Source organism: Triturus cristatus, chromosome 4_2 (assembly GCF_964204655.1).
Source record: "Triturus cristatus chromosome 4_2, aTriCri1.1, whole genome shotgun sequence".
Lineage (NCBI taxonomy): Eukaryota > Metazoa > Chordata > Amphibia > Caudata > Salamandridae > Triturus > Triturus cristatus.
In genome coordinates this window covers 116,624,678-116,649,083 of record NC_140586.1, presented here as the reverse complement: position 1 = coordinate 116,649,083, position 24,406 = coordinate 116,624,678, and the positions used below count along the sequence as shown (strand labels likewise).

The 24,406-nt window shown below is 44.7% G+C and overlaps 1 protein-coding gene across 2 annotated transcripts in view; it reads left to right on the top strand.

The window, feature by feature from the left end:
* The first annotated feature begins 1,814 nt into the window (after positions 1-1,814).
* The window catches only part of LOC146833120 (intercellular adhesion molecule 5-like), a 222,156-nt gene continuing 199,564 nt past the window's right edge, over positions 1,815-24,406 (top strand). For both annotated transcript variants that reach the window (XM_085600743.1, XM_085600744.1), the window contains exon 1: positions 1,815-2,009. In XM_085600743.1, the coding sequence (XP_085456869.1) occupies positions 1,943-2,009 (67 nt within the window). In that variant the 5' untranslated portion in view covers positions 1,815-1,942. The remainder of the gene's footprint in view (positions 2,010-24,406) is intronic.

Below are 24,406 nucleotides of genomic sequence, written 5' to 3'. Positions count from 1 at the left end.
TGTTACTAGTAGTAAAATGACACTTGTAGTTTGGAAATACCAAAAAGTAGACTCATCACTCACAATGAACCGCCAGATCAACGCTGTCTCCTCCACCTGCTTCAATACCCTCCACATGCTATGAAAGACGTTCAGATGGATCCCCTCCCAATCCAGAAAAACTGTCACACACGCTCTCATCAGCAGCAGACTGGACTACGGCAACGCCCTCTATGCCTGAGTCAACAAGAAACTCCTACGCAAATTCCAGTCCATCCACAACCCCGCAGCCAGACTGATCCTCGACATCACCCAACTCAATCACATCACCCAACATATCTGCGACCTCCACGGGCTCCCAGTCGAAAGAAGAATTACCTTCAAGCTCCTCACCCACGCATACAAGGCCCTCCACAACACCGGACCATCATACCTGAACAACTGCCTCTCCTTCCACGCACGCGAAAGACACCTCAGATCAGCCGACCTCAATATGGCCTCTGTCCCATGCATCCACAGGACCAGGACAGGAGGAAGTTCCTTCTCTTATCTAACAACCAAGGCCTGGAAAACCTCCACCTCAGGCAAGCCCCACACTGACCCTTTTCAGGAAGGACCTGGCTCTTCCTATAACCCCAGCACACAATGGAGCCCCCCCCCCCCCCCAGTGCCTTAAGACCCTCACGGGTGAGTAGTTGCACTTTAAAAACCCTACTTGATAATAAAGTTACTACGGCAATTGTAAACTTACACAAAAGTGTACGTTTACCTCTGTGAATCAGTCCTAGTGTGTTTACACAGAAGTGAAGCAAATACTTTCCAATCTTCCAAAATGTGAACACTTTAACTATGTTTGAGGCAAAATCAGTTTGAAACTTTACACAAGCAACAGAAATGAAGCATTTTATGTTTACTCGAAATAGATACCTATTCGGTAAAAGTAATGTAAACAGATTTGATCTTTTCTTTTGCACAGTGCAAAGTTGCAGTAGAATTCCCCTTGTTCTTGTTTCCTCTACTGCTTTCACGATCAGCAGGTTTCTGCTTTCCTGTCAAAAATTCAAAACCGCAAGTACCAGAACGCAAACACCCAGCACCTATATGAGGGGTTTACTCGACATAGCGGGCTAATTGGGACCTGTGGAAGCAGCTTTAAGAAGACAGCACAGACCCCTGCCCAGACTAGCACTACCGATAAGGCGACAGTGGGAGACGAGAAACTGGCAACGTGAGAAGAATGTAAGGAGTATTCCACCCAGCGGCGAGGTGGGGGGAGGGTGGCCAGTCTCCCTGTTATTCATCAACATAACTCCCCCTCCCTTTCAACCTTGCAACATCTGTTTTAGGGGAAATCCATGTTCCCAAATCCCCCGAGAAAGGGTCGCAAGGAACCTCCGCCTGCATGAACGCCCTTTGTGTAAAAATTCAGCATATGAAAGGGAGATGTGGAGAGGGATTCCGAGGACCGCGGGAGTGCAAGAGGAGGGGACTCGAGGAACAGGCGCCCTTGGCAGCCACCGTGTGTTTGGAGAACTTGCCAAGAAAGCACTAGCGAATAGAGAGTTTTCACTTTTTTTTTTCAATTGTTATCATTACTTTTTTTCCCTCTCTCTTCCGAGCACAAAGACCGCGGGACCTTCGTGACTGAAAATACTCGCCACAAGCGGCTAGCACAAGTAGGGCCTGTCCGGAAAGGAAGGCCCCCTGGACTGCCCCTTCTCTCTCTTTGTCCCTCTCTTAACTTGTTCTCTGGCACACTTACCCCCAGTCACTTATTCTATTCTCACCCTCTCACTCGTTCACGTCATCCGGCATATTTTCTCACTTCCCCTTTCTCCAGGTCCGTCTCTCCGGCTCCCTGCTCCGCCTTTCCCTGTCATACGCTTTTGAAATATTGTTTTATTTTTACAATTTATTCCTGTCACTGCCATTCTTTCTTTTTGCCCGGCTACCGCTTGCTCCCATGAACCGCGCCCTCGGTCCTGTGTGTCGCTGCATCTTCATCCTGGGAGTTTGGCTCCTTCTGGCAGGTGAGTGAGTGTACACTTGTATGTATGTTTGTACGTAGGTACGTACGTATGTATGTATGTATATGTTATGTGAGCTATGTATGTATGTACGTATGCATGTATATATGTGTGTGTGTGTATCTGAGGTACTGTTACCAAACTTGCTATCACAGCACTTTACAGCAGGGGTGTAAGGCAGGTCCCTGCGAACCCTGTGGCGCAGGTGGACCCGACCCTTTAGAACATGGGTACTCACAAACTTTCTGTGGGGGGGCAAAACTGCAGAGTGGTTTGTGGCCGAGGGCCTCACCGGTAGGGATGGGGTCAGTGCGGAAGGGGCTAGAGTAAAAAAAAATCAAACCAGTTTGAAAACATTAGACAATGCTGTATTTTAAAAGCAGATGTAACTACAAAGAGCACATTTTGATAATACATTTTTATTAGCTGACAATAGCAATCTTAAGAGGCATTGCATAGCTTCATACACACTTTGACCTCAATTCCATCACAGTCTCTCTCTCGCTCAGTCAGTCAGTCTCTCTCTCCCAGTCAGTCAGTCTCTCTCTCTCTGTCAGTCAGTCTCTCTCTCTCTCAGTCAGTCAGTCCCTCTCTTTCAGTCAGTCAGTCTCTCAGTCAGTCAGTCCCTCTCTGTCAGTCAGTCTCTCTCTCTCTCTGTCAGTCAGTCTCTCTCTGTCAATCAGTCTCTCTCAAGTCTGTCAGTCAGTCAGTCCCTCTCTCTATATCTCTGTCTCTCAGTCCATCTCTCTCTCTTAGTCAGTGAGTCTCTCTCTCTCTCTTAATGAGCCAGTCTCTCTCCCTCAGTCAGTCTCTCTCTCTCTTTCTCAGTCTGGCTCTCTGTCAGTCAGTCTCTCTGTCAGTCAGTCTCTCTCTGTCAGTCAGTCTCTTTCTCTCTCGGTCAGTCATTCGCTCTCTCTTTCTCTAAGTCAGTCAGTCTCTCTCTGTCAGTCAGTCTCTCTCTCAGTCAGTCTCTTTGAGTCAGCCAGTCTCTCTCTCAGTCAGTCAGTCTCTCTCTCTCTCTCTCTCTCTCTCTCTCTGTCAGTCTGACTCTCTCTCTTAGTCAGTCACTCCCTCTCTGTCAGTCAGTCTCTCTCTCTATCTCTCTCTCTAAGTCGTCTGTCTCTCTCTTTCAGTCCGTCTCTCTCTCTCTTAGTCAGTCAGTCTCTCTCTCTCTCTTAGTCATTCAGTCTCTCTCCCTTAGTCAGTCTCTCTCTCAGTCCGTCTCTCTGTCAGTCAGTCTCTCTCTCTCTCTCTCTCTCTCTCTCTCTCTCTCTCTGTAAGTCAGTCTCTTTCTCTCTCGGTCAGTCAGTCTCTCTCTCTCTCTCTCTCAGTCAGCCAGTCTCTCTCTGTCAGTCAGTCTCTCTCTGTCAGTCAGTCTCTCTCTCTCTCTGTCAGTCAGTCTCTCTCTTTCAATCAGTCTCCCTCAAGTCTGTCAGTCAGTCAGTCCCTCTCTCTATATCTCTGTCTCTCAGTCCATCTCTCCCTCTTAGTCAGTGAGTCTCTCTCTCTCTCTTAATGAGCCAGTCTCTCTCCCTCAGTCAGTCTCTCTCTCTCTTTCTCAGTCTGTCTCTCTGTCAGTCAGTCTCTCTGTCAGTCAGTCTCTCTCTCTCTCTCTCTCTGTCAGTCAGTCTCTTTCTCTCTCGGTCAGTCATTCTCTCTCTCTTTCTCTAAGTCAGTCAGTCTCTCTCTGTCAGTCAGTCTCTCTCTCAGTCAGTCTCTTTGAGTCAGCCAGTCTCTCTCTCAGTCAGTCAGTCTCTCTCTCTCTCTCTGTCAGTCTGACTCTCTCTCTTAGTCAGTCACTCCCTCTCTGTCAGTCAGTCTCTCTCTCTATCTCTCTCTCTCTCTAAGTCGTCTGTCTCTCTCTTTCAGTCCGTCTCTCTCTCCCTCTCTTAGTCAGTGAGTCTCTCTCTCTCTCAGTCAGTCTCTCTCTCTCTCTCTCTCTCTCAGTCTGTCTCTCTGTCAGTCAGTCCCTCTCTGTCAGTCAGTCTCTCTCTTTCAGTTAGTCTCTCTCTGTCAGTCAGTCTCTCTCTGTCGGTCAGTCTCCCTCTGTCAGTCAGTCTCTCTCTGTCAGTCAGTCTCTCTGTCAGTCTCTCTGTCAGTCAGTCTCTGACAGAGACACAGTCAGTCTCTGTCAGTCAGTCTCTCTGTCAGTCAGTCTCTGTCAGTCAGTCTCTTTCTCTGTCAGTCTCTCTCTGTCAGTCAGTCTCTCTCTGTCAGTCACTCTCTCTCTCTCTCTCTCTGTCAGTCAATCTCTGTCAGTCAGTCTCTCTGTCAATCAGTCTCTCTGTCAATCAGTCTCTCTCTGACCGTCAGTCTCTCTCTCTCTGTCAGTCAGTTTCGCTCTCTCTGTCAGCCGGTCTTGCTCTCTATGTCAGCCAGTCTCACTCTGTCAGCCAGCCTCTCTCTCTCAGTCAGTCTCTCTCAGTCAGTCAGTCTCTCTCAGTCAGTCTCTCTTTCAGTCAGTCTCTCTCTCTACTCTCTCCACTCTCTCTCTCGCCACTCTCTCTCTTTTCACACTCTCTTCACTGTCTTTGTCTCACCACTCTCTCTCTACTCTCTCTCGCTCTCCACTCCATCCCTCGCCCTCCACTCTCTCTCTCTCTCTCTCTCCACTCTCTCTCTATCCACTCTCGCTCTCTCTCTCTCACTCTCCACTTTCTCTTTCTCTGGGGGGCCATGGCAGAGGCACAACTAGAGCCAAATTTCAGGGAGGGCTAAGAAAATATTTTGGGTGGGCTAATGCTTCAAGCAATAGTCAGAGTGGAGCTGCAGGGCCTCTAAGAAGGGGTGAAAAACAACAAAGCCTCGTTAGCAAGCAAATGGTCTTTTAAAGACCTGTGAAGTGCTCGGGTGCGGCTGTGTGTGTGCCCGGAAGCTGTCTCAGCCCGGGCTGACACACACGATGAGGGGGCTGAAGCCCTTTGACCCCAATGTGTGTTGCGCGCCTGGGCCATGGGTACATTACCTGCAAGTTCCGCGGGCCACCAAGGAAGGCCTGTCTGGCCACTGGCGGCCCGCGGGCCGTACTATGAGTACCACGGCTTTAGAGGGACCCCAGTCAGCCCAAGACTCATTAATATTTGTGAGATATGGAAAACTTAGGGCCTCTCGTCACAGTCTGCTGGGAGGCCCCATCATTTTGCATCAGGCCACTGCTTTACAGTGTGAAACACAAGCACCAGAGATCATTTCAAGAACAGGTCTTGAGCTGGCCCATGTCAGCTAAGAGGGGCTCACCCAGTCTAGATATGCCAGTACATCCCAAACTAAGGGGTCTCACGTGGTCCCACGCAGGGGTGACAATTACAGAGGCTATGGCGAGGGTGGTGAACAGCGGGCTTTTAACCTGATGGTTCCATATCCACCAGAGGAAACAGCTCTCCTGCGAAAAATGAAGCCACAGCACTGTGCATTTCCCTGGAGCAGTTCTATATGTTGCTTATCCTAGGCACAAAATCCTTGCAGGGGTCCGTCAGCGTTAGAAAGAAGCTGAGAAGTTCAGGCAGGTGCTCGGAGTGCCCAAGAAGCGTCAGCCTGGTCTGATTTTAATTCCAAGAATGTTGGCACAGAAATCCAGGCTGAGGATAATCCTGGCTCCCCCAGAGCTGCAGCAGGCTTGTGTAGCCTGCCAGGGAAGGGAATGTTGTGAATGCTATGCGTGTTTGCATGAGGGCGTGTCTGTGTGTGCGGGGGTTTGGTGTGTGTGTGTGTGGACATGTATAACCCATGCTGTGAGGAACAGATTCTTCCTCATAGCGGGAAAACCCTGACAGAACCAGACGAACACTGTCTTTGTGAGGGCCAGAGCTTTAGGGGGACCTTTACTGGTAGTCTGTTTAGGTTCCGTCGAGTGGATGTATCGAAAACCGAAAATTGCAGTTATATTTGCCTCACTCTGCTTCATAACCTACCCTACTATCATAGCGCATGTGGAGTTAGAACAGTAAACACACACTTCCTTACTGTCAATGGTGGGTCTTCATAATAATAGGTATGTTATGTTGTGTGTGTGTCTGTGTGTGTGTGTGTGTGGACGAGTAAATACGTATGAGTGTCTATGTGAATGTTGTGGCAATGTCCCAGGCATATCTGGTACATTTTGGCACATTAGGGGCTTCAATGGATTTTGGTGCCCATCCCATAGAAAATTTCTGGGCCCTATATATAACAAGTTCTTCTTAAAATACTGTCACCCTTGGCATTTTGGTGCTACATCCTCGGCAAAATGCTGGACCTAGCATATTGGGGTATCCATGACATTTTGGTGCTGAACCCGTGGCAAGATCCAGGGAGTGGCACGTTGGTGTTCTTGGCACATAGCCACATTGGTGAGAGCAGCAAAATGCTCGGTCTGATGAATTACCTTTATGTCCTTCCATCACATCATGGTGCAAAACCCTGGGCAAAATGCTGGTGTTGGCAATTTGGTGTTAATCCTTGATATATTTTTGTCACCTGCCCCTTATATGAACTTGACACTAGCTTAATAGTGATAGGTCAAGGGTGTTTGTCACATCTATGGCATGTTGACTCTACACTGTTGGCTCTGGCATAATGTTGGCAATTCATGACATACTGTGGCATTTTGTGCCATTAAATGGTGATAAAAGACAGATAAGGGAGTGAAGAACCTATTTGTGTGTGGCAGTAGTACATGTGAAAGCTTAGTGAAAATGGTGAATTCACATATGGGAACCAAATGTAGTTACGTAAAGTGAAAAGGTAGCATTTCATCAAACCCTTTTTACGAAAATGACACATTTTGTCTTTGTGGAATCACATATATTTTGTAAAAATGAAAACATGTATTTGACAGCAAAATTTGGGCATTATCATAAGTGATCAAGCTGATGTCTGGGGACCGAATGATTGTGTCCTCAAAATATATATTTAAAGCAAATATGTGAGTGACGATTGGTACCATGGCCTGAAAACCGAGAAAGAGGGATTAGTTTAATCTACTGTCCTAATCTACAAGATGTTTGCAAGGTGAGCGGCATCCCTGCAAAATGAGACTGTAAAATTTGTTTTTCTTCACTCAATTGCCTGAGAATGTGAAATATATGTAGTTTTTATTTTTCCATGGAGATTCCCAGTCATAAAACATGACTGAAAATGCACTTGGAAAAGGCAGGAGAAACAAGCATTTGCAATGCAATAGGTCTCGCATTTGCAAGAGTTTAAGATATTGGCATTTTAAAAGACGATGCCTTTTATTTATCTGTTGTGGTAATTAACACATAGATTAAAAGGCATTGTCATTTGCAATGTCAATAGCTTAAACTCTTGTTAATGCGAGACCTCGGCCGCCATTTTCCCGGGCTAATTGGGAAGTGAAAGAATGCATGGCAGCACACTGAAAGTTGCAGGAAAGTATGTCATGCCTGCAGTAGGAGAGAAGCATTAAAGAAAATAGTGCTTATAGACTAAATGATACATACCATGCAACAACAGAAGTAAAAGGGCCAACCCCCACCGGAGGTTACAAATGAAAACAAGGAGGTACTAAGGAAGGACTAACAAGCCTATTAATTAATTGGAAGCTAGAATTTACAAAGGACAATGACACAAGCCAATGAAAAATATGAGCGTGGAGTTGGCGGGGCTTCAAGTCCAAACTCGAATACAGCATGCCTCGTGAAGCAGCACGTGCGCTGCCCAGGCTCGGCCTAAATCCATACCCTGTCCCAATAGCTGCTGTTTACACACATTGAATAATTATCTGAGCCTGCAACAGTTCTCAGTGGCACACAAGCTCTTAGAGACACTTTACAAAAATCCGGTCAGATGTACACAGTTCAAAGAACTTCTTTTGTGATCAGAGTTAGTCTAGTCTGTAGCTGTTTTGGGAAGGTATGAAAACTGTGTGACACACCAACTTGTGGTACAAATCCTCGCTATGTGACAACCACACAACGTGGCTTGAAGACTGCAAGATGTTTCTGATATCCTACAGGTTTTTGAGGCCTGTGGGCTTCACATAACAATGGGAGTAAAAAGGAAGATTTTAAGAATCTGCTGGGTAAAAGCAGTTAGTCTTCCTGGGAATGAGTCAACATATGTTCAAATGGTGCTGGTATTGTGTTCAGCTATTTGTCTGTAGTGGTGGCTATTGTTGTTCATTGAGCTGCGGGTGCATGAATGGTACTTCAGGTTTGAATCTAGAGGGGTTTGACAATTGCTTACACATCTGCTAAGCAAGAAGCCATGGGCACTGCCAGGCGGGTGAGATCGGTTGATTAAGCAATGTCACTCCTTATTTTCGCCATGCATTAGTGGAAAGTAAAAAGAGGACAAGCATTTGCAATGCAATAGGTCTCGTATTTGCGAAAGATTGAGCTATTGGCATTGTAAATGACAATGCCTTTTATCTATGTATTTTGAGAACCTACAAGCAGTGCGTAAACATGTACTTTGCACTTATAGCCCTTGCTTACGAGAAGCAAGGCTGGCAGTAAAAGAGGCGCAGTTACTGCCAGCCTTGCTTCTTGTAAGCAACAACTTTAAGTACAAAGTGCGTGTTTACACACCACTTGCAGGTTTTCAAAACATATAAATAATAGGCATTGTTATTTACAATGCCAATAAATTAAACTCTCGCAAATGCGAGACCTATTGCATTGCAAATGCTTGTTGGCGGGTGGAGTTGTGTGGTTTCAGTTCAGAGGTGGCCTGGTTTTGTTTTCTTCTTGTGCTGCTTCTAAGGGGCCTCTGTGTTGTTGAAAGCTTGCCTCCTGCACACCCAGGACCAGCGGCCCTGGTGTATGTTCTGGACATCTCCTGCGTGGTATTGTGTAACCCATAAACCGCAGTGTGTCTGCTGCTCCTTGTTACAGTCCCATCTCTGCCATCCTTGACATGTTTGAGATGTTTCCGTGCCCTTGGGTCGCGCTCGTTTATAGCAGTTTTTAGGAGGAGGAAGGTACTCCTGTAACTCATCATTAAATCCGCATTCGTCGCTTCGGTTTTAATCCCACGATAAAGCCAAAAGCCGGAGCCCGTCCATGTCTGCGCATCCGGCAGCAGCGAGCGTCGAAATGTCATTCCACAGGATGTTTTTATCCAGGGTACTCGGGGGTGGGGGGGAGCCCCTCGCCGCCCGTCGCCGACCGTCGCCCCTGGCAGATGCACCTGCAGGCCGGGTGTCTCCTTACAGGCTCCCTGGGGGGGCGGGGGTTTTGGGGGTCTCGGCCCTGTCTAGGCGGCGGGGGTGTAAGTGAGGAAACAGGCTGAGCGCAGTGGGAGGCTGGAGACCAAGCAAGACACCAGACAGACAGACAGACACACGCACTGCACAGACACCACCAACATGATGCAGAGACTCTCATACACACAGGGAAGCTGGACTACAGAGGGAGGCTGAGAAGGCGGGAAGCAAGCACTCACCCATGCACCCACAAGCCAGCAGGATCGCTGCTCCTTAGATGAGTCGAGCGCAGGGCTTTAAGTGGGCCGGGTCTCACACTGCTTACTTCTCACTAGTGGAGAAGATACGGCATGACGTCATGCCAGCTGAGGTTTGTAGGGGAAGGGAAATCCTTTAAAGAGGCAATTTCTCTCTGGATTTCCCTTGTCTTTTTGAAACTCAGGAGCAGCAACATTGTCCTGGCTTTTTCAATATCATATACAGGCTGCTTATTTATCTTATGTAACTAACAATCATTGACAAAGCCAATAGTCCTGACTTGTTGTGGGTATGATGTTACTTGATGTATCATATATCTGGATGCAATGACAGAATCAGCAAAATACAAGTTGGGCAGCACACTATGCTAAGCACAGATTTTTAGCTGACGTGTTTTTAAGCCATGCCCTTAAATACATTGGCCATGCCCCTTTGCTAGACGGTTGCACTGAGGCCCAGGCGGCCACTGCAGTGAGTACGGAGTGCCCCCGCAACCCTCACACTGCGCCCAGAGAGAGCTAGCGGCCCTGCCCAGCACCTCTGCTTTCACCCACTCGCTGAGGTGCCGGTAAGAGGCCTGCCTGAAGCGCTCTCCTGAAGAGGCGGACTGCATCCGGCATTCCGGCAACTCCTGCAGGTCGGAGTGCGAGCAGTGCTTAGCTGCTGCCTGTCATCTCATTGGCCCCATTAAGAGCTGTGGTCAGTGGATGCAACCGCTGTTAAGGAACACCGCACCAGAGTCCACAAGGCCCGCAGCAATAAAGGGAGAGCTGCAGTGACCTCAACAGCAGCACATGTCAGTCGCGTTGCTGAACGGCAGGCGGCCTAACGCGAGTGATGGCTGCAGTGCCACCTAGAGGCCCCTTGCCTGCACCATACCCAGCGTCAACAATAAAATACGAATGAGGCAGCCTCGACGGGAGAAAACATTTTCAAATAACAATTAGCCACACATGAAGCTCAACACTACCAATAAGCTGGTAGTGCCCATGCGACCTCGCCTCTGACGGCGGCAGTGCATAAGTGGGACCTCATCTGCCTGTGGTGAAAGCAAGGACGGCGACATAGCCTACAAAGAAATATAATCGTTGGCAATGTTTTTAATGCTCATTTCTGCGTCGTCTTCTGATGCAAAGCTATTTAGATACATGTAAATAGTTAAAACAACCTACATCAGGCGGGACGGCGCATCCAAGAACGACACTAACGACTCAATATAGTGTACAAAAAGGCCGCTTTACCAAAGTCAACAAGCCCATGAGTGGTGCACGCACACGCGCTCCAGCGAGCGATCTGTTTTTAATTATCGCGCCCGTGTCTGGGCATGATAATTGAAATCAGATGTCGGCGTGCGGGTAACAGACACCAATAGGCCATGGGCGGAGCAACGTGACCGCCTTTGGCCTATTGCGTGCTGTCTTTCTGAAAAAGACAACCCCAAACACCAATACCGTGGAACAAAAGGAATCGCACACGCACGAGCGTGTGCAATTCCAGGGTCCATTTTGGAACCCTCCACAAAAGGACTCTCGCCTGCGCGAGCAGTGCTGCACACTGCATCGCTAGGCGCGAGACCTAAAAAGTGACAGGAAGTGAAATATACTTGTGTAGATTGCTACTATGGTAAAAGATGGGCCACACAAAATAGCATATTTGAACCACCCCCGTATTGACTTTGGCTTTCAGACGTCTTTAAAGGGAAATTTTGCTAAAAAAATTATCTTTTTGTCACCATTTTATCAAAATTGTTTCAGAGCAGACATTCCGGCAACGCTCCAATGAGGGTCAGGATTACATAGCAATGGAAGATATACTGCTTGCCTTTTCAGAGACTATGGCTTTTTAGCAATTTTTTATGAAAGATGTACTGTAAAAAACTCCTACATTTCAGATTTTTACGTCGCATCTACTTTACTTCCGCACTCGCACACAAAATAGACCATCTAAGCCACATAACTGTCACAAATGTTCAGCACCATATGCGGACTTCGCACATCTCACTTGGACATGACCAAACCTACATGACTATTGGGAGCGAGTACACCACACGCTTGGGCAGATGTTGAACATCCCATTGACCCCGATTCCAGAGGTTGCCCTGCTAGGCTAGACGGTAACCTTCCCCCCAAAAATCCGTAGGTTTGTTTCAATGGGTCTTTTATTAGCTAAGCGAGAGGTGGCACTGCACTGGGGGCGGAAAACTGCCCCAAATGTCCAGGGTTGGCTGCGCAGTATCGCCTACTGTAATGTAAATAGTGAGCTCTATGCAAATATGATGCCCAGTACGTCCCGCCCCAAAGATATCTGGGGACCCTACAAGACGTATGTCGAGACTCTTAGACAAGAAACCGAGTCCCAGCTAGAACAGGGAATTGTCCCGGCGGGAGTGGGGTGAGTCCGTCCCACCATTTGGATTGATTATTTTTATGTATGCAAAATGTAAGTACGCAACATTGAGATGCGGGTTTGTTTTGTGGGAGGAGGAGGTGTGATTGTTAGGGGTAAATTTTCTTTGTTGTTTACAACTATGTGTGGGGTCGGTTTACAGACCCAAATGTGACAAGCGATTATTAATGCCATTGGTCTTCTTACTTGGTGTCTATTCGAACATATCACTATAATGCTTAAGATGCTGATTCTGGAATGATGAGACAGCTTATGACTATGGACTGCTGTATGTACATTCATGCATGTTCTTTTTGTACTGATGAAAACGCAAAATAAAGTTTTATAAACATTTTAAAAAAAAAAGATGTACTGTAAAATGCATCATTTGATTGCATAATTTCAAAAGTTTCTTGGGAGAGAACCCATTTGCGACAGTGGGGCTCACATGCTTGGTGTCCTCGCTGATTGCAATTTGCAACAGTTATTACACCCCACCACTTTCAAAGTTCTCCAGCTGCCATTGGTCACCTGCCCATCTTAACCTCTTCCTTTCGTCCTCACTTACGGTATCCTTCTCAAGCCATCTTATCTCTTGTAGTGCTTCCGGTTATACCTTTTTCTCGCTAACAGTTTCCTCAGCCCATCTCTCTTTCTGTGCCCAGCTACCTCACAGTCCTTTATTTCAGATCATGTCACCTAGCTCCAAGGTCTTCCCTTAGGCTTGAGCAGCCTCAGGGAAGTCGGAAGTTTGTTTCTATGGTCCCGTGTCAGGCATGAGTATTTCACTCAGGCCAGAGATCTCAAGCTGTCCCATGTAAAGTGGGTGTAACTCACCCAGGCCAGAGATCTCAAGCTCTTTCAGGTCAGGTGTGAGTAGCCCACCCGGTAGCTCCTGGTGTTGACCAAGAATGGCTGGGCAGGGGGTGTGTGTTGGGGATCAGGGGACGATAAAAAAATAAAAAAAGGTAACCTGCAGCCGGCTGCATCACACTCTTCTGCTAATTTCCTCCAGACACAGGCTCCTAGACTCCACTGCAGCCAATCCTGAAGCTGCTATCATGCTGCTGGTGGCAGCATGAAAGCAGCCTCAGGCTTGGTCTGAGTGCTGTGAATTTGCACTCCCAGTGAGACTGGGAGCTTGTGCCTTCTGCCTCCAACCTGACAATGTTGCTCAGGTTGGAGACAGCTTCAGTGCGCATAACGGTTTGGCCAGCCTGAAATGGCCGGCTACTGACAACAGTGCTGCCCACCACTCCTCCTGCAGCCAGTCATCCTGCTGGCCCCGCCCCAAAGACTTGGCAGGAAAGGAAAAATAAAACGTGTTTATTATTTTTTTATTTTTCCTTGTCTGAAGTTTTGAGGTAACTGGCAGTGGGTGGGGCGATGCTTCTCTGCCATAGCGGAGGAGCTGCAGATGAGCCCACCCAGGCCAGAGATCTCATTCTGCCCCATTTAAGTGCGGGTAGCGCACACAGGCCAGAGAACTCAAGCTGTCCCATGTAAGGCGTGAGAAGCCCACCCAGGTCAGAGATCTCAAGCTGTCCCATGTAAGGTGTGAGTAGCTCACCCAGGCCAGAGATGTCAAGCTGTTCCATGTACGGAGTGGGTAGCCCGCCCAGGTTAGAGATCTCAAGTTTTCCCATGCAAGGTGGGCGTAGCTCCCCCGGGCCAGATATCTCCCAATCTGTCCCATGGAAGGTGTGGGTAGCCCACCGAGGACATAGATCTCAAGCTGTCCCATGTAAGGTGTGGGTATCCCACCCAGGCCAGGTATCTAAAGCTGTCCCATGTCAGTTGGGTGTAGCTCTCACAGTCTAGACAACTCAAGCTCTTTTTAGTTCGGGTGTAAATAGCTTACCAAGTCCAGAAGTTCTAATGCAGTGCCATGTCAGGTGTGAGTAGCTCATCAAGTCCTACTTCTTTCAATGCACTCTGGGAATTGTAGTTTATTTTTCTTGCTGTAAATGCAGGAGTAAAAGCACAAAGTAAAAATACAGGAAGGGATGATGTCATGTGAAAGGGAAAGCTTGATGTAACAAGTATGTTTCAAGCGTAGATGTCACGATCTAGACGTAGCCGAGTAGTGTCTTTTAAGCTATTTATTAAGTTCTTAACATCAGAGAAAGCAGCCCCACCAGGAGCAGCCTGCCTACTGCTCAGCCATTTTCCAACTGCCAACACTCACACCAGGCACCCAAGCATTCCACATAATGCCCATCACACCAACATTCCACACAGAACACGCACACTGGCTGAGCAGCTAGGAACCAGATAACAGGGAACATTATAAACATAACAAGAAGATACTGTTCCTGTGTTCCTTATATAGGAGTACTTACATGGGTGCGGTCCACCCATAGTAAGGACATTATCTTCTCCCCTTAAATTTTAAAATTAATTAAACCATACTAAAGTGAAAGACAACTATACACACAATGTACAAATGAAGTCAATAGTCTATAACCAAGGGATGAATGATAAAACCCACACCACGAGAGGGAACACAGACTAAACAAAGGAGGAAAGAAGAATGAAAAGATACTCACAAACTATCACCATACTCCCCCTTTAAAAATAAAAACAAAGAGAAAGTTCAAAAGAACGTTAATCTCACTAACAAATAGTGAGATCATACCACATGACAACTCATGTGAAACAATGTGCAGAAAAACACGGTAGACACATACTCCGAGAACTCTAACACTATGACGAGACACATGGGAGTATAGAACCCCCCTGAACTCAAACACTATGGGTGGACCACACCCATGTATGTACACCTTAAAATTGACACAAACACTATGGGTGGAACGCACCCATGTATGTACTTCTTATTATTGACACAAACACTATGGGTGGACCGCACCCATGTATGTACTCCTTACTATGGGTGGACCGCACTTATATACGTACTCCTTACTATGGGTGGACCGCACCCATGTAAGTACTGCTATCTAAGGAACACAACCGAGAAAAGAAAATATGGAGAAGGGACTATAACCCAACTTGCCACCCCCCATGTAAGGGACCATCATACTAAAATGGGACTCCAACCCATAACGCAAACTGTAGATGGGACTGACACCCATTACTAACTATGTAGGTGGGACTAACACCCACTACAAACTCAAAGTGTGAAGCATAACATGACTAACACACACTACAAACACAACATGCAGCACAAAGTGACTCACAGACATGAGAAACACGACAACATTGCATTAAATGGGACTACCACCCATAAACTGTGATGAAGGGAAAGACAACCCTTAAACCACCCATCAAGTAAGGGAAAAGTGGCTACAACGTGGAAGTGGGACTGAAACCCCTTCCCATCCCTTAAGAAAGGGATTCAGGCTTTGCAACACAAGAAGCCAAAAACACATAAAAAACAATAAGACTACCCTCCTGTAAAGGACGATACACCCACCCAACATATGTAAATAGACTTACAAAAGAACCACTGCCAGCACAAAAGAAAGAGAAAAGTGAGAAAACCAAATGCTGGCAAACAACTATAGTATGTCACCAAAAACAAAATTAGTTCAATCATTTTTAAAAAACAACAATCAGTCAATGTCAATGGTGTGCCTGTCACCGCAATCATGTGAGACAGGCAGAACTTTAACAGGAGACAACATTCACTTTAAAGACGTGTGCGTGTCACAGGAAGCTAACAGACTACCGAAAAATGTTCTTTGAAACAAGACAGCACCACTGGCAGCTCCAAAACAAACTTGAGACAAAAAGACATCCTTGGCTTCTCATCTTTAACTTCCTTTAGACCACTTGTTGTGCATGAATTAGACTCCAAATCGTCGCCAAAATGTAACAAGTATGTTCCAAGCGTAGATGTCATGAAGTAGACATAGCCGAGTAGTGTCTTTTAAGTTATTTATTAAGTTCTTCACATCAGAGAACGCAGCCCCACCAGGAGAAGCCTGCCTGTTGCTCATCCCATCATCCAACTGTCAACACTCACACCAGGCACCCAAGCATTCCACTCATGTCCATCACACCAACATTCCACACAGAACACTCACGCTGGGTGAGCAGCTAGGAACCAGATAACAGGGGACATTATAAACATAACAAGAAGATACTACACTTGATTAGGGCTTTTTATGTTCCTTTCCTTTTTTTCATCATGAGCTTCAAAATACATAAAAACGTTCACAGTATTAAAGTACAAATAAGGTAAGACGGTTGTGTGCAGGCAATTACACGAGCTTCAGTGTTGCAAGCTTGCAAAATGAAAGCGTTATTGGGCCATGCAAAAGGGAATAATAATAATAATAATAATAATAATAATAATAAAGGTAGAAGGGCTTGTGTAAACAATGCACAGATTACCAAATGTCTAAGAATGCATGTAAAAAAGCCCCATGAACAAAAATCATGATCAGAAATGTAGTGGTAAAAAATGTGTGATCCAAAATTGTGATTACCTCTAATCCAATGCGAATTACAAAAAAATATAATGGTAAAAAATCGACTATTACCACGTATATCTATGATGAAATTGTAACTGTTACCCTAAACCCTTTGGTAGCACCAATCTTAACCCCAGTCCTCTGCCATTAACCCTCCTCATACACTGACCCTAAAACCAGCCTTAACCCCGACCCTAACCCTTTATGCTTTCACTTCATCCAATACTTGCCCCACTCCTAAACCATGCCTATCCCTAAACTCTACTCTAACAGTTATCTGCAGTGGCTTAGCGAGGGCGGGACTACAGGGGCAATTGCTCCGGGTGCAAAATTCTTAGGGGTGCAAAATTGCAAAATAGTAAAAGAAAAAGGCGAGAGAGAGGCTGGAGAGTGATCGCTCTTGCCCCCTCCCCTCGGCCTCACGCTTCCTGCTGCAGTTGTAACACTGGGGATGCTGTTAGGAAGCAGGGAAAGGGGTGGGAAGCAGTGACAGCCATGACACAGTCAGTAGGTCAGGCCTGGTACCTTCATAGAGACCAGGGGGAGAGACTGTGACCGAGGGGTGGGGGGGGGGGGGGGGTTGAAATTTGAAATAAAAAAGAATCTGTCTGCTGCAGCCAGCCAATGAACGCGTCTCGAAACACCCCCCCTCCCCTGAATTGTTCACCCACGTCCCTGGGCGCATGCCCCCAGTCACCTGCTGTGCGGTACTGTGCTTGGGATGGCTTGTCTGTGCGGCACGCGCCCCCAGCTGCAGGTACCATATGGCGTGACCGCACCACAGTGTCCTCAGCCCAGGTGTGTAGCTGTGACATCCTCATGCCAGCAGACCCTCCCGATTTTTAAAGCAAAAACTTTTTTTAGTTTATATGTTTACCCCCTAAAGTTGACTCGTTTTAATGTTAGCAAATGGTGAAAATAATTTCCCCAGTTTTTTTCACTTTCTTCCAATTTTCTCTTTTAAAATGTTGGCTGTATGTGAACGCTTCATGTGCTGATAAAATATGGCCAGTTAGGACAAAGCAGCAAGAGCCGGAATAGTTGTTTTGTATTTGTTTGTTTGTAGCACTCACTGCCCTTTATCCCTATGTCCGCTCAGTCATTACTTGTCGAGTGGATCCCACTTCTTGACAGGAAAAGAAAATAAGAAAGTAAAATTAAATAGGCTTTAAGCCCTCCATAATGAACTTCATAAAGTATAGTCTACCTATAATCCTCTTGGGGTCTTTTCCTTTCTCATGAGAGACAAAGAGGTAAGCATATTGGACCAATGCCGGGCTTGGGCCTCCAAAGTTACACTGAACCAGTGGTGCAGTGTGGGCAGGGCCAGGCGGTGCAAAATTCTTATGGGCGAAAAACTTTAAAAGAAAAAAAATCAGTACTACAATTTATTTTTCGTTACAAAATTTGCCCCAGGAAGTGCTAACAGTCCACGGGTTGCAATACTTGCCTTGCCCTGGGTGCTGTCAACCCACGCTACACCGCTGCTTATTTGTACCCTTAACTGTAACCTCTATCATTACTCTGACCCCGCATTTAACCTAAGAATTAACTCAGTTTAATGACAAACCTTAGATCTCCCCTGGACCAAGGAATGTACGGTCACTTTTCCAGGGCGAGAGAGAGAATATCAGTTCCAAACTTATGGAATATAACATATACACAGCACTTCCTAAGGTGGGCAAACTTTCAACACTCCCCCAAAGGCAAGGCAAGAAAACAATATAACATATGAGTCTCCTCTAGACCAAGGTAACATACACACAACACTTCTCTAGAGTGAAATGCAATTTACACATCACTTGCTCAGGAGTAGAACAACTTCCTATAACACAATTACCTGCTAGAAGGGAATTCACCCATCCTTCTACAACATAATACTTGGCCAAGAAGAGTCCACACCTCCTCCTACAAGGAAAAGACGAATTGGTATATCTGGGATGTATTTATTTGTAAATAGCACCACACAGTAAGCCAAATGCACCTAACATAGCACACTCTAACATATCAATAGTATGATTGAAACTCAATCAAGACAAATATATATTTAGAAATATATATATATATATATTTAAGAATCAGAAAATAAGAAGGAAAGGAAAGAATTCAGAGAGAGTTAGTAGCAGAGACACCTCACCTCATCATTTCACCCCACTTTGCTCAAGGGGAGTCCATTGCTTGAACCGGGCGAAAGCTCAGAGGTGACCCCACTTTCCGTGACAACACGTCTGCTCCACGGATGAACTTCCACCAAGCCAGTGTAGACTCCCCTTTTTAATACACATTCAAAACACAGCGAAGCTTCTAGCAAGCCACGCCCCCTAGTTCTCATGAGAGCCAGTACCAGCCTGCTTCAAGGTCAGACCAAGGGTTGATCAGGCCCCTGTTATGACTAAAAGTCAAACCATGTACATTCCTCTGATAAGAACCAGTTCTCTCTAGTCAGTAAAATGCGAAAAACAGCAGGAAAGCAAAACATGCCCTCTCCTTCACAGAAAATGGCTTCAGAGTTAGTTAAGCCATGCACACAAAGGCCCAAAGCAAGATGGAATCAAAAAAGCAAGGAGCACCTATAATTCTCATCCACACAACTTACAAGCACCACTGTGCACACAGAAAAGTTAGAAGCAAGGTAAAGTCAGAAGGCAGAATGACATTAGACCACGTCAAAGCCAATAGGTCAAAGTCATAATTCACCTAACCCAAATAACATTATACACTAAATCCCTCAGTATACAACATTGAGCACATGTGTGCACCACCACCCACAAGACTGCACCTCAACATCCCATACCTTCTATTCTTGGAAAGACTATTCCACTAAAAGGCAGAACACACTTAAGTCAGTACAGAATGGTGGTGGTTGAGGGTCATCATAGGGTGTCAGACCACAAAAGTGGCTGATTCACTACACTCAGATCCGTACTTCAAGCACAAGTTTAACCCCACCCCAATCCATACCCTATACATAAACAATTATCACAATTTATTTAAAATGTATAATTCTTTTAAAAGTGCAACTAGTTCGTTTTGCAAATTGTAAATGCAGTACTTTTTTTACACACATTTTTGTGTCATTACTCTTTTCCTCAGTGATTTTTTTTATTCCCGAAATTCCCTTCACTCTTCTTTGCTTGTATCCATGGCCTTCGGCTAGCCTACAACTTCCATGATAATGATATTTTTATTACTATTGTTGTAGCTCTGTCTCAAAGCAAATAGTGGTTCTCTCCCATATTTTGTTGCTACTTCTTCAGTTGTATTGACCTTCTTTCTCTCCTGTCTGCTACTAAGGGCCCAATTCTGATCTTGCTCGGGAAGCCCTATGGCCGACTTGGATCCAGAGGGCTTTCTGAGCAAAACCTGCTTCGGAAGTCCGAACGAGCGAGTACAATGCAAGTGTGCGCTAACGGACTCGGGTCGCTTAGAGCCCCATTGAAGTCAATGGAAGCCTGTTGTACGTTGCGTACATAGGCTTCCATTGAGAATAAAGTACATAGCGGAATAGGGCGCCCCCTGTCATGGGGACATGTCGGTTCCTCCCACACCATACATGCATGTGTAGGGAGAACCCTTGGGTCCCCCCTGTGACTGAGTCGTAGGGCTGCGGGTGAAGGGGGGCCCGCTACCGCCCCCCGAAGTCCGCGTCCCGAAACGTTTTCAAGTCGGAGGTTCGGAGTGGATCCGGCTACTCGACGCGTGCATCGTACTTGGTCGCTCGCAAATCGGGCCCATTGCGCTGCGCGAGTTGGCCATGTTGTAGTCATTTGACAATTACTGAAGCACACGCAGCTTATAAGAACAAAATAATGCAATAATGTAAAGAAACAAAAAAAAATGTCTGTCTCCTTGGGCTTGTTCAGTCCTTTATTATACAAAATCTTCCACACCCTTATGCCAACGCGTTTCATCGTCTTATGGGCATGTACCCTACGACTTCCTCAGGGCTGGAAGTAACGCAAATAATTTTATTGTAGTATATTTCAACGTTCAATACATATGCATATTGAAAGCCCAGACATAACCATTGTGCATAAAAGGGTCTAATCAAACATAAAGATTGTGTGTATACCCTGAGCAGGAAAACAAATAGGTAAGGTATCAACAAGTATACAGTTTCTAATTTACTAAACATGTTCTACTGTGCCCCAAATCATTAACTCTTCCAACCAGCCCATAAATATGTTCGCATATGCCGGTGAAAATTTCGACCCCATGGCGACGCCTTGAATTTGTCTAAACCATTGGTCTTCAAACAGGAAAAAATTATTCGTAGGTATAATCTCTGTCATAGCGAGTATCATTTGTGTATGTTCCCAATGACATGACGTTTTTTTGGAAAGAAAGTGATACAATGCCTTAAGTCCTAGTTCATTTCGTATACTAGTGTACAATGACACCACGTCAAGAGTTACCAGGATCATACATGGGTCCCATGTGATATCACCCAGTAGATTAAGAATGTGTGTTGTATCTTTTATATATGAAGGTAAATTAACCACTATCGGCTGTAAGAACATATCCACTTATTGTGATATACGTTCCGTAGGTCCCCCAATTCCAGATGGGCCTCCCTGGTGGAAATGGGAGGTCCTTATGAACTTTCGGCAGTGTGTACAAGCACGGAAATCATGGCCGAGTAACCTTTAAATATAAATATTCATCATCATCTAGCAGACAATTATCATGCCATTTTTTAAGAAATCCATTAATAGTAGCCATTAAGGAAAATATAGGGTTATGACTAACTTTCTCATAGCACTGGATATTATTCAGTTGTGAGTAGATTTCCTTGTCATAATCCACAGTAATCATAACCACTATATTCCCCCCTTTATCAGCTTTTCTGATAGTCAAGTCCGAATTTGCCTTTAACTGCTTAAGAGGCTGTCTTTCTTGTGGGGTAAGATTATCTCTAAAAGGACCCCTAAACTGTCCATTCTTTCCCACACTATTGTCTAAATCTTTCGTAACCAATTTCTGAAAAATGTCCACATTATTTCCACTAGTAAGGTTGGGAGACCAACGAGACTAAGTCTTGAGCCCACTTGATATTGATAAATCAGGTCTAATATGCAAGTCTTCCAGCACCTTCTCAATAGTCACAGGGTCTTCTTCCAATTCAGTAATTGAAAGTAGGTTAACAGTATCTTGTATATCTTCAATAGTTAAAGTACTGGACACAGTTTCAAAAATTGCTGGGTTAGTTACTTTATTGCATCTAGGATTCATAGAGAACTATTTTTTTGGTTTAAGGCGTCTTATGAATTTGAACAAGTCAATCTTGACAGTACATAAATCACCAGTCTATACAGGGCAAAATCCCAGTCCTTTCTTGAGTAATGATATCATTCCATCTGTAAGTGTAAGGTCTGATAAATTCACAACCTCAACTGCATTACTTACATCTGGAATTACTTTTTCTTGTCCCAGGAACGAGTTTTCATCCCCCGTCTGTCTCCTTCTGATCCCGCCCCTCTTCCCACGCCTGTTTTTCTTCCAATATCCATTCTTTTCGTCTGATTTTGATTTCCCCGTTTTATGCGGTTTATCTCTTGCATAAAGGAAGCGTTGCCTAAAGGGTGTAGTTGCCTGACTATTATTTCTGATCCCCCCTCGATTTCAGTTTCGCTAGTTGATATTGTGCTCCGAGAGGTGCTGCTAGAACCAGTAGATATTGGTTCAGACAGTTGCTTGTTCTTATCTCTCTGAACTAAAAAGTCATATTTATGGAGAAGGTATAAACCCTTCCACTGTTGTAGTCCACTTCATCCCGTTTCAATTTACGAGCTTTTCTCTGTTTTATGTCATTTTGGTGGTTTAATAATATCTGTTTCAAAATGTCATAATTTTTGGCTGCAGGTTCTGGCATATTAAGGGCCTCAATCTCAGACTCAAGCTGTTCTATTTCAGTCTGTAGTTTCCCCACTTTTCTTTCTACGTTCTCTATCAGAATATCCATTAATTTCATAGAACTAGATGTTAATTCTTTTTCCAACACAGTAAGTAGGTCCTCGTCCAGATCATCATATGTCGGTATGATCTGTGAACGAAGACCTCTTGGGATCCTGTTAAGTTTAACATACTGTTTCAAAGTGGTGCCGTCCCACCACTTTGACATCTCCGAACGCTTTAGTCTTTCCAATCTGATAAATTTATCACGTAAGCCTTCATTCTGTGAGCGGTTACCACTTTTGACCGCATCAGTTACAGTACTCCCTTTGCACAGGCTATCAAATATCTCAGCTGCCATCCTATCTCGATCCAAATTGTCACTCATTATGATTACAAAAGCAGTAATGTACTTGTAGAGCTGTCTACCCTTGATTACAGTTTAACAGAAATGGGTGAAAAGGGTCTTCAGGTGCTCATGACAAATTTACAACAATATATCTAATGATAAACAGTTACATGTATAAGCGGTGCATCCAGAAGGGGAGAACATCCACCCAAATTCTCCAACTGTTCAATCATAGATTGATCAAAACATTTGACAATTACTGAAGCACATGCAGCTTATAACAACAAAATAATACAGTAATGTAAAGAAACAAAAAATAATTCTGTCTCCTTGGGCTTGTTCGGTCCTTTATTATACAAAATCTTCCACTCCCTTATGCCAACACGTTTCGTCGTCTTATGGGCATGTACCCTACGACTTCCTCAGGGCTGGAAGTAATACAAATAATTTTGTTGTAGTATATTTCAACGTTCAATACATATGCATATTGAAAGCCCAGACATAACCATTGTGCGTAAAAGGGACTAATCAAACATAAAGATTGTGAGTATACCCTGTGCAGGAAAACAAATAGGTAAGGTATCAACAAGTATACAGTTTCTAATTTACTAAACATGTTCTCTACCAATACAGCCATTTATAATAAATAACCTTCATGTTGGTGAGGCAACTTAAAACCTTAAAATAACCAAAGTGCCATTTGTTGTTGATAAACCACAGGTGCTTTACATGCACAGTTTCAACCTCAATGGTATTCAGAATAAAAGTTACCTTGTTATAATATTCTTGAATCAACACTGTAAAATTAAATGTTGATAGGCTGGATGAGCTTAAAGTACTAAAGGCATGAGGCGACAGTCGTACACTGCCTCAAATTATCATCATAAATCGCCAAATCCACTCTACGAGGCTTACCTCTCTATTAAATCTCCCTTGCATACGAGAGTTCTGCAATCAACAGAACTCCATGTCCTTCGCAAAAGATAATTTTCAATATTGACCCTGTAACAGAACATAATAATTCTCATAATCTCCTTGTCATAAGACATTGATACCAAATATACCACTAGTTCTGCTTACCCGTAAGTCTCTAGAAAAGCCACAGTTCCAATCCTCAGTATATATATCCTCATAGATACACGCTGGTGAGATAAACCAGCGAGATCAAGATCTCAATATCCTTTCACTCTTAGTCCATTATTGAAAATTATCTTTTGCGAAGGACATGGAGTTATTTTGATTGCAGAACTCTCGTATGCAATGGAGATTTAATAGAGAGGTAAGCCTCGTAGAGTGGATATGGCGATTTATGATGATAAACAAGAATATTATAACAAGGTAACTTTTATTGTGAATGCCATTGAGGTTGAAACTGAGCATGTAAAGCACCTGTGGTTTATCAAGAACTAAGGGCACTTTGGTTGTTTTAAGGTTTTAAGTTGCCTCACCATTATGAAGGTGATTTATTATAAATGGCTGTATTGGTAGAGAACATGTTTAGTAAATTAGAAACTGTATACTTGTTGATACCTTACCTATTTGTTTTCCTGCACAGGGTATACACACAATCTTTATGTTTGATTAGTCCCTTTTATGCACAATGGTTATGTCTGGGCTTTCAATATGCATATGTATTGAACGTTGAAATATACTACAACAAAATTATTTGTATTACTTCCAGCCCTGAGGAAGTCGTAGGGTACATGCCCATAAGACGACGAAATGCATTGGCATAAGGAAGTGGAAGATTTTGTATAATAAAGGACCGAACAAGCCCAAGGAGACAGACTTTTTTTTTCTTCTTTACATTACTACATTATTTTGTTGTTAGAAGCTGCGTGTGCTTCAGTAATTGTCAAATGTTTTGATCAATCTATGATTGAACAGTTGGAGAATTTGGGTGGTGGTTCTCCCCTTCTGGATGCACTGCTTA